Source organism: Nannospalax galili, unplaced genomic scaffold, assembly GCF_000622305.1.
Source record: "Nannospalax galili isolate Female #2095 unplaced genomic scaffold, S.galili_v1.0 scaffold25, whole genome shotgun sequence".
In the NCBI taxonomy this organism is placed as follows: Eukaryota; Metazoa; Chordata; class Mammalia; order Rodentia; family Spalacidae; genus Nannospalax; species Nannospalax galili.
The window spans coordinates 6059631-6071245 of NW_008355642.1; the positions used below are offsets into that span (position 1 = coordinate 6059631).

General features: G+C 34.5%; 1 protein-coding gene across 1 annotated transcript in view; it reads right to left on the bottom strand.

Annotated features, from left to right (window-relative positions):
* Positions 1-10196: 10196 nt before the first annotated feature.
* LOC115067659 (YTH domain-containing protein 1-like) overlaps positions 10197-11615 on the bottom strand; it is a 2888-nt gene continuing 1469 nt past the window's right edge. The window contains exon 3 of the mRNA XM_029556044.1: positions 10197-10362. Within this exon, the coding sequence (XP_029411904.1) occupies positions 10197-10362 (166 nt within the window). The remainder of the gene's footprint in view (positions 10363-11615) is intronic.

Below are 11615 nucleotides of genomic sequence, written 5' to 3' on the forward strand. Positions count from 1 at the left end.
ACCCAGTTCACACCTCACTTGGAAACTCTGAGCAGGAGGGCTAAAAACCTACATTAAAAGACATAACCAACAACCTGAATGCAGCCTATGTCTCACTGCAAAAACAACAACAAAAAAAACCACAAAAAATATAAAAAAACAAAACAAACAAACAATATGGAAAAACCAAAAGAATATGTCTTCCACAAATATCACCAATCTCATAGTAAAGGTCCCCAAAAACAACAACTAAGATGAAACTCAACACATAGAATTCCAAGGAATAATTATAAATATATTCAAAGAGTTCAAATTATACTACAGGGCTATAGTAGTCAAAACAGCATGGTACATGCATAAAACCAGAAACATTGATTAGTGGAATAAAACTCAGGACGTAGATTTAAATTCACACATTTACAACCACCTGGTTTTTGACAAAGAAGCCAAAAATACACATTGGAGAAAAGACAGCATGTTAAACAAATGGTGTTGGTCAAACTGGATAAGAGTATATAGAAGAATGAAACGTGATCTCTGTCTCTCACCATACACAAAACTCAACTTCAAATGGATCAAGAACCAAACATAAGACCCAATTCCCCGAGTCAGATACAGGAGAAAGTAGGGAATACATTCAAACTTAACAACACAGGAAAGAACTTTCTAAAAAGGCCTCTTATAGCACAACATTGGGTCCAACAATTGACAAATGGGATCACATGAAACTAAAATGCTTTTGTATATCAAAGGAAACCATCACTTGAGTGAAGTGGCAGCCTACAGAATGGAAAAAATCTTTGCCAGCTATATCTCTGACAGAGTGTTAGTTCTTAGAACACACAAAGAATTAGTGTGTGTGTGTAAAATACCAAACAGCCCAATTAAAAATTGGGGTAAGGGCCTGGTCAGGGAGTTCCCTAACAATGAAATGCATATGACTGAAAAATACTTTAAAAATGTTCAACATGTTTAGTTATCAGGGAAATGCAGATTAAAATCACTTTGAGATTTCATATTACCCCAACTCAGAATGGCAAAAATTCAGAAAACAAACAACAGATGCTGTCCAGGATGTGTTAAAAAGCAATACTTACCCACTGCTAGTGGGAATGCAAACTGGTGCTGTCACTATATAAATTCTTCAAAAAGCTTAAAATTGATCTGCCATATGACCCAGTCATCCCACTCTTAGGTATATATTCAAAAAACTCTATACCTTACTTCAGTAATACCTATTTATCCATGTTCATTGCTTTTCATAATAGTCAGGAATAGGGAACAACCTAGATGTCTGCCAACTGATCAATGAATAATGAAGGTGTGATACATATAAACTTACATGCATGAAGACAACACACTCAGACACATTATTCATCTCTTTTAAAAGATGAAATTATGAAATACACAGATAAATGGATGGAGCTAGAAACATCATCCTGAGTGAGGTAACCCAGACTCAGAAAGACAAACAAAAGAGTGAACATGTGAATGTTCTCTCTCCTATCTGGATGCTAGCTTTGAAATCGTAGATCTGCATGTTTTAATTTGAAAATTCATAGAGGTGAAGAAACAGTCATGGTTGGTGGGGGAGGCTTCTTGGGAGGGGTGGTAGAATGCAGTTAAATGAAGGGGAGAAGAGGAACATTAGTGTAGGAAGGGTTAAATGGGGTAGGAAATGGGAGAGCAGGGCAGAGGAGGGAGTATGTGGAGGGATAAATAATACAAAAAGCCTTTAGAAAAAGCAATATGTAACCTCCCCACATGCTTCTTAACATACATAATTATTTTAAAAAAGTTTTAATAACTACATGATTAGAAGAAGCATTTCATTACAGCTTTAACATATCCAGGAACACACTCCAGAGCAAGAGTCCATATCTTTCACAAGTGGCTGTAAGTTTCTAGGTTCACAGTTGAATTAACACAGTTATACAATACTGAACTCAACATAAGCCCTGTAAGACATAAAGTTGAATGAGTTTTTAACCTTTAAAAAAGATCTCCATTTCAAGATATACTGTTTCTTATAGAAAGACTCATTGTTTTTGCTAATAATGCTCAGATGAGATGTTGGTGCATGCATCACTAATCTGTATGTATCTGATTATTACTAGTCATAATCGGTTGCATTGGGTCCTTCGCGCCTGTATATAATTGTTTTTTAAAAAGATTAAAGAGTTACCATGTAACAGGAATATTCCTCTTTCTAGATATCATATGTTAAAGAAAAAATCCTCAATGTTAGGAATGGACTCCCTGTCTAGAAGCTGTTGATCAAGGGTCCCATAGATCCTTAAACAATAATGGCCATTGCCACTGCTCCGAGTTACCCATCGTAACTGAGTAGTATGATCTTATTTATGAAGATGCTACACACATGAGCTATGGGATGAAGAAAGAGAAATCAAGCTGGTGCTGTCTTGAGAGCTTCATCTCTACTGGCTAGAGTCCACAGTGCTGGAAGTTGCTGTGCATATTACTGGAAGGAAAAAGTAATCATCAGTCCTACCCAGTTGTGAATCCTGCAAACTACAATAACAACTGGCTTGGCAAGATATGCCACTGGTGCAACAGTGATATGAAAATTATGGGAGTAAGAACTACAGTTTAATTGAACTTAAGGTTGAGAGAAATAAAAGTTACTTGAATTTGATCAAGTGAACAGTTCACCAAGAGATTACAATTTTAAAAATATATGTATCGAACTTGTTTGCATGGAGTTTTATGAAACTAGCATGAATAGATATGAAGCCACAGACTAACCTCGATATAATAATAGTAGGTGACTTCAATACTCCACTTTTACCACGAGACATCCGAACATAAACAGAGAAACATCAGTGGGAAATGACACCATAGACCAAATGGAACTAACAGTCATCTACAGAGTATTCCACCATGACACTACAAAGTTTACTTTATTCTCAACAGCCTATAGAAGTTTCTCCAAAGTAGATAACATATTGGGACACAAAATACATCTCAACTAATTTAGAAAAACTGAAATAATCAATGTATTCTACCTGATAAAAATTGAATAAAATTTGATATCAATGCAAAAGAAACACCAGAAAACACACGATATTACAGAGATTAAACAATACACTACTAAATGATGAGTGACTCATTAAATAAATCAAGAAAGAAAATTCTCAGAAATGAATGATAATAAAAACATAATATACAAAATCTCTAGGGATGCAATGAAAACAGTCCTGAGAGGGAAACTTTATAGCTCTTAATGACTATATCAAAATAATCACAAAGAAAGGGGGCTAGAGAGATGGTTCATCAGTTAAGAGCACTACATGCTCTTCCAGGGTACTTGGGTTCAATTTCCAGCATCCACGTGGTGGGTTACGACTGTCCTAACTCTAGTTCCAGGGGATCTGATGCCCTCATCTGGCCTCTGTGGCCTTTGCATGGCACTTGTGCACTTACATGCATGCAGGCAAAGCACTTGTACACATAAAATAAAAACAAATAAGTCAAAAATACATTTAAAAAATAATAGAAAAGCACAGACAAATGACATTCAAGAGTTTGGAAAAACAAAAATAAACCAATACAAAAAGCAGTAGAGGGGAAGAAATAATGTCAGAGCATAAATCAATTAAATGGAAGCAAACAAGCAAAACAACAAAGAATCAAGTAAACAAAGAGTTGATTTCTTGAAAAGATTAACAGGATTGGCAAACCCTTAGCCAAATTAACTAAAAGAGGGAAGGATCAAATTAATAAGATCAGAAATAAACAGGGAAACATCAGAACAGGTACCGAAGAAATTCAGAAAGTTATAAGGGAATACTTTTAAAATCTATATTCCACTATGAAGTAAATATTACTCTAATACCAAAACCCGGTAAAGACACTATTAAAAAGAGAACTGTGGACCAATATCCTTGATGAACACAGATGCAAAAATTCTCAAAAAAATATTTGCAACTCAAATATAGACACACATCAAAAAGATCATCCACTATGATCAACTTGATTTTATCCTAGAGATGCAATTTTTGTTAATTCACATATGGCAATAAATGTAATAAACTATATGAATGGATTTAAAAACAGAAATCACGTGACCAAGTCAATAGATTTCTGTGATAAAATCTAATATTCTTTCAGGATAAATGTCCTAAAGAAAGTAACACTGAAAAGAACATACTTAAACATAATAAAGTTTATATATGAAACACCTATAGCTAACATCATCCCAAATGGAGAAAAACTAGAAGCAATCCCATTAAAATCATGAGCAAGACAGGGTTGTTTATTGTCTTAGCTTCTGTTCAATATGGTGCTTGAAGTAGTAGCTAGAGCAATAAGAAAATTGAAGGAAATAAAAGGCATAAAATGGAAACAAAGAGTTCAAATTATTCCTTTTTGTTATGATATGATACTAATATAAGCTGATATGATACTGTATATAAAAGATACAAAAGACTGTGCCAGGAAATTCCTAAAACTGATCAAACTTTAAAGAAATTGGTGGGATATAAAATCAACTTACAAAATTCAGTAGTCTTTCTATACATCAATAATAAATATACTTAGAAAGAAATCAGGGGTATGATCTCATTCATCATAGTAAATCGCCTCAGAATAAATATATCCAAGAAGGTGAATATCTTAAAATTAAAATTTTGAATCTCTGAAGAAATAAATCAAGGAAGGCACCAAGAAATGGAAAGATATGCCAAACTGATGAATTGGTAAAATTAATATTGTGAAAATGACCATCTTACCAAAATTCATTGACAGATTCAGTGCAATCTCAATCAAAATTCCCATGACATTCTTCACAGGAATAGTAAAATAATATTAAACTCATATAGATGCAGAAAACATGGATAGTCAAAGTCATCTTGAACAGCAACAACAAAAATAAAGTTGGAGGAATCACCAGACTGTACCTCAAGCCATACAACAGAGATATAGTAAGAAAAATGGCATGATATTGGCAAAAAAGAATGCATGCACATCAATGAACTAGAAGACCCAGATATGAGTCCATGCAATTACAGCCATGTCATTTTTACAAAGATATCAAATATACACATTAAAAATTATATCTTCAGCAAAAGGTGTTGGAAAAACTGGATAGCCACACGTAACAGAATGAAATTAGTCCCTTATATTTCACCTTGCACAAAAAACAACTACACATGGATCAAAGAACTCAATGTAAAATGTTAAATTCTGGAAGAAAAGTTAGGGAAATTGATACAACATATAGATAAAGATAAGGACTTTCTGAATAGGACTCCACTCAGGAATTAATGTCAATAATTGACAAATGGGACTTCGTGAAAAAAATGGTTTTGTACAGCAAAACAGTCAATTGATTGAAGAGGAAGCCTACAGAGTGGGAGAAAATCTTTGCCAGCTAAATATCTGATAGAAGATTAATAACTATAATATGCAAAAATTAAAAAAAGCATGAACTCAGTTAACAAACAACTCAGTTAAAACTTGGACTATAGATCTGGACTGAGAGTTCTCAAAAGAATAAACATGGAAGATGAAGAAATATTTTTAAAATGTTCAACATCCTTAGCTATCAAGAAATGCAAATTAAAAACACTCTACAATTTCTTTTTCTAATAAGAATGAAAAAAATTTAGAAAACAAGTAACAACAAACTTTGGCAAGGATTTGGGAGAAAGGGCAACTTTTATTCACTGAAGAGGAGTGTGCAAACTGGTGAAGACACTATGAAAATCAATGTGGAGTTTCCTCAAAATACTAGAAATAGATCTGCCATATGATCAAGCTGTACAACCCCTGAGCTTATGTCCAAAATACTATATATCCTACTACAGAGATACCTGCTCATCCATGTTCATTGCTGTACCATCCACAATAGCAAGGGAATTGGAAAAGCATAGATATTCACCAACTGACAAATAGGTAATAAAAAGGTGGTATTTATACAGAATGGCGTTTTATTCAGTTGTAAAGAAAAATAAAATCATTAAATTTACAGGTAAGTGGATAAAACTTTAAAATACTGAGTGAGATAATCCAGTTCTAGGAAGACAAATGTCAAATGTTCTCACTCATATGTGGATATCATCAACTCTTTAAATTTGTGTAGAATCCAGGAAAATGTACAAAGGGACTATCTGGTTGATAAGAAAGAGATTAGTAGGGAGGATAGTAGAACACAGGTGACATGAAGGAAAAAAGAACAATAATGTGGGGAAAATATTTAAGTAGGGGAGGTAGATGGAAGAACGGAGCACAGATTGGAGTAGGGAGAGGGATAACAGAAATTAAGCATGTTTGAAAGAGCATTATAGAAAATTACTAGATTACAGGCTTCCCAAAAGGTGTATTTAAAAAAAAAACAGTGTAATTGGAGTTTCCTTACACTGGAGGATAATGCTCCTTCCAGAAGCTACAGGGCATCAAACCAAAGCCCAGTCCCTGGTGTAGGATAAGACCTGTAAGTTGCAGTTAGTGTCCCAGAAACCTTGCAAACAATATAGGTTATTGCCATTGCTCTTGGTCACTATCAAGAGCTTCATTAAACATCTTACAGCTGAAGTCACCACAGACTTTGGTTGCAGGAGAAATCAATCTAGTAATCACCAAGAAATGTTTTCCATGTTGCTTAGGTTTCATAGCGTCAGAATGTTCTATGAAGCCTGCTGGAGGAGATAAGTCAACAATTTTACATAACTGTGAACCCAGTGAGCTACAGTAATAACAAGTCTGGTTAATGTCCATTGGTACAATAGTGGCATGACTGTTATAGGGGCAATAAACAGCTTTCTAATTGGATTTAAGACCTACATCACAGGAGATAACATATACCTAATACTGTAAACTTGGTCAAGAACCCATGTCTGTGGGGGTTATAAGCCCTAAGGGAGAAACTATTACTATTATTTTGTTAGACTGATATAGAATCAAACTGTTTTCTAAATAGTTATCCTTACACTCATATATATTGCAGCTTTCACACTTGATCAGAGAAACTTCTTTTTACAGTGGACAGTGTTTACTATAGACACTCACAACTGATCAAAGTACAGAGAATATGTGACTGTGGAGTGCTCTGCCCTAAATGAGACAACTATATCACAGAGGTGGGAGCAGAAAGACTATGAGAGAGTGGTCAGGGAGGACTGATACTCACTAGTCTTCTGAACATGACAGGTGCTGCAGTCATGAATTCATAGCAGCTGTGGTTGCCTGCACAAGATCATGTCAGTCAAAATTCCAGCATGAATGACGAAGTGCTCATGAGATCTCCACTCCTAGCTGAGGAGCTACTGGGAGTTGATATTATCTAAGGGACGGACCGTCCATTTTGTTTAGTGATGTGGTTCACGATAGGTTGCTCAAGCTCCAGTAGATGGTTTTACACTCATGTGCATGCAGGCAGCAGTAATTGGACTCAATAGGTTATGTAAAAAAAGAGGACACGAAGTTAGGAGGGTAATGTTGGTGGGACATGGAAGGAAGAACATGGGAAGAGTGAGGTGTAGATATGATTTAAAGACACTGTGTACATGTGTGAAATTACCAAGGGGAAAAAACAATCTTGGAGCTGGAGAGATGGCTCAGCAGTTAAGGACACTGGTCGTTCTTGCAGAAGACCCGGGTTTGAATCCCAGTACCCACATGGCAGCTAGCAACTGTCAGTAACTCCAGTTCCAGGGGATCTGACAACCTCTTCTGTCCTCCGTGGGCATTTCACAACATGGGTGCACTTACCTACACACAGGCAACACAAGCATACACATAAAATAAAATAATAAATAGTAAAAATCAAACAAAAAATAAAAACCCAATTGTCTAAAATGAAGGATTATTTGTCCCTAAGCAATCTCATCAGAGGCACAGTGATTTGTAAGTAAACTTTTCATAGTGGAAAGAACCCAATACCATTCATAGAAGATTCACAAGTTAGTCTTAAATTATATTAGCATAAATTCAAAGACCAAACAATTAAAACCAATGTAAGCCTCATACCAATATAAACCTGTTCAAATGGTAGTATATAGATAAATTCCTATTTGAACCCTTCATTCAGTATAAATAGTCACAAAAGGCTTATAGTGTGTCTCTGTGTTATAGTATGATAGTTTAGCATACGTATGTATATATAATCTGTCATAATCAAATTAAAGAAATTTACATCTTTTCAAACATTTGAATTTCTATTTTTTAAGGTTAAATTTAGTTTTTTGAGAATTACATATATGAGTATTTTTATTTTATTTCATTTTTTGGTCTTTTTGAGACAGGGTCTCCCTGTAGTCCCAGCTGGCCTGGAATTCACTATGTAGATCCACCTGCCTCTGCCCCCTGAGTCCTGGGATTAAAGGTGTGTGCCACCATGCCTGGCCAAGAGTACTTTAGTTAGATCATTTCTACTCCTCCTTTTGTCCCTCCAATTCTTCCAGTATCCTTCTGAGTCCTTCTCAAGTTCATTATCTTTCTTGTAATGTTATTACCGTTCTACACACACACACACACACACACACACACACACACACACACACACACATAGAGAGAGAGAGAGAGAGAGAGAGAGAGAGAGAGAGAGAGAGAGCCTACTGAGATCATTACCATTGTTATTATGTACATGTTTTTAGGACTGACTACTTGGGCTTGGATAATATATCTAGAACCTTCAAACTTTTCTCTGCCTGCTCTTTTGAAATGCATAATAAATGTAGGCTACAGTTATTTTATTGTGTTATATGACACCATAACCAATTCTTCCTTTCGGTATTTTGGAGGTTGTTGTCTCACCTCTGATAATATATTTTCAAATGCCAAGACTAGTGGCTGAAATGGAATTGTATATGCATAAAGTAAACTTTCTTGTAACAAATATTTACCAAGCATCTACTAAATGAAAAACATAGTTCTGAGTGCTTTAGGACAAATAGATGCGCAAAACTTTCTAAGGTGCTAACAATTTAGAAATTCACTCACTGGAGGATGATGACACAGGCACACACACAAATAATGCCACTTAGTCTTGGAAGATGAAATATGCTACCATAGGATACAACAGGAGGTACTATGGCAAATGAGCACCTAGGAAACCTTCAGTTAATGTAGAACACAGCTTTCTACCCTCAAAGTCTTGTACTTTCCCTTTCCAACCATATACTCTGGTCAGATTCAATCACAATTTTTTTTTCCTTAAGCAAATTCCAGTTATTGAGTCTGTTTTCATTTACCCTTTTCATTTATTATTTTTTTCTTTTTCTCATCAGGAAATATTCTGACATACACAAATGTATAGTGAATGTTTACATCCATGTACCTGTGACCTAACTTAAGAAATATAATACAAATAATTGAAGCATATCATGTAACTCTACCCAATTAAACAACCCCCCTTTCCCTCCAAATATCATAGTCATTATCCTAAATAGGTATTAGTCTCAAGATTTTCTACACTATACATATGTATGTAATACACACATTCACTTTACTGCATATGTTACATGTATATCCATAGTTAATTATGATTGTTGTTTGGCAAGTTTTTAAATTTCACATGCATGTTATCATAGTATATTCTGAAATAGCCTTGTCTCTTATTTTCTTCCATTACCACATCCAGTATTTGCCTTTTGGGGTCTTTCTCTGTGTCTTAGAACTTTGAGAAGTGTAGTATCTCCCCACCCCAGCACCTGTCCAGTAATCTACTCAGTTTATATGAAAGGGCCTCAGACTAGTAAACTAATGCTGTCCAAACATAAGGAAGCATCACTCTAACTCAACAGACCTCAAACTTTCTTGAGATTCCGAATGAACTAGAGGGCTTTAAAAACTCTGCCTGACCATACTGAGAATTTACTATTCACTGAGTATGAATTGGGGATACAGAATTTACATTGCTAACAAGATCCCAGATGATGCTGTTGCTGATGTTCCATGTACCCAGAAATATCATCTTGCTTCCAGACAAACTAAGTCACTAAAAAAGTTTGTTCGTAAAGAAATGCAGTGTAGGTTAGAGCTCCATCTCTTTGTTTATATAAATGGTTTAAACTGATTAATGTAATTAACTGGGAGTATAGCAAAGGACTTAATACAGTTCAAAGTGATGTTCTTCAATGACTGGTGGATTAAAACAAAATGAAAGATTACATAAATGGATTTGAATTAGTGTTATTCATACAAAAGTCTTTGAATTATTCACTTGAAATGATTTTTTATTTTAACTGGAACAATGCCTAAAGATGGGAGAATTTATCAATGTGTAAACTTTGAATGAAGAGTTTTGGGTTAGAACCAATGATGATAAAATTGTTACGTGCTATTAAAAGTTGGAAAATATTTAACCCATGAAGAACAAATTTGTTGGTTCTAACTTCATCCATCATTTCTTCTGCCTTCAATCTGTAGAAGAATTAGGGGCAATTAACAATTGTAAATCCTAGACAGGAACTACTGTTTCTTTTAAATCTTAAGAAAATAGTCTATCCTATGTTTCTGTTTTCATAGCAACAGAATTGAGCATATTTTCCTCTTGTAACTCAAATCATTGGGTACGAGGATATTCTTGAAATACCGTCTAATGTTTTCAATCGGCTGATCACACAAAAATCGCTCTCCAACACCAGAAAGACCTAATTTTCTTCTCATAAGATACCATGACCTTTCAAAGAAATAAGTGAATCTTTCAATGTTAAAAACCCATGCCCTATAAGAAATCATAACTTTTAAACTTCCAAGGCCCTTCCATTCAATTTCTGTAAAAAAAGATAAAAGAAAGGGGAAATACACCATATATGTGTGGTAAGTAGAACTATTGTAGGTTTATTTTAATTTTGAGCTAACCAAGACCTTATTATGACTAATTTTCTTTTTTGTGGGGGGGGGCATCACATGAAACAGAAAAATTTTAAGTGAGATAATATTTAAATACCAATCATTGTGAACATACTTGAAATTCTTAACTTTTTACAACTTTGTAGCTAGTTATATTCTCAAAGGCATTATCTAAAAATTAGTAGAAGAGATTATATTACTGTTGCTACCAAGTGATACAGACATGACTAATGTAAGATCCAGTGACTTCAGTCACTTTTTCTGGTGATTGTATTGATTTTGACTTCAGGTCTGATAAATTTCCCACCTGTAGAAGTCATGGCTACAGCTCAAAGTGCCCGTGACTATGATAGAATATATTTCAAATGATCTTCCATTCTATAATATCTATTATATGCATATATTAGCAAAAATAATTATAAAAGTAACATTAAAAATAATATTTAGTTTACTGACAAAATATAAACATATTAAATATGCTTTAGGAAAGAGTGGATGATAATTTGAATTCTCTATGGTTATACTAGGTCTGGGCATTTTAAAACCATTCATCTGGTTCTTCATATTGATTTTCTTTCTACTCAGTTCCACTTGTGGATTCATCATCAATATTTTACAACTTCTATACAGGCACTTTATTAAAGAAGAATAATATAGCCTTTGGGACCAGAATTACTCAGGAAAAAGTCCCAATTTATAATCAATAGAGATATTTGGTATTTAACCCCCCCCCCAAAAAAACAGAAAGAAGTATACAAAACAATAAAAAAGCACTTATATGGACATTTTTGGACCTCATATTTCTGTTGCTTCATAGTTTT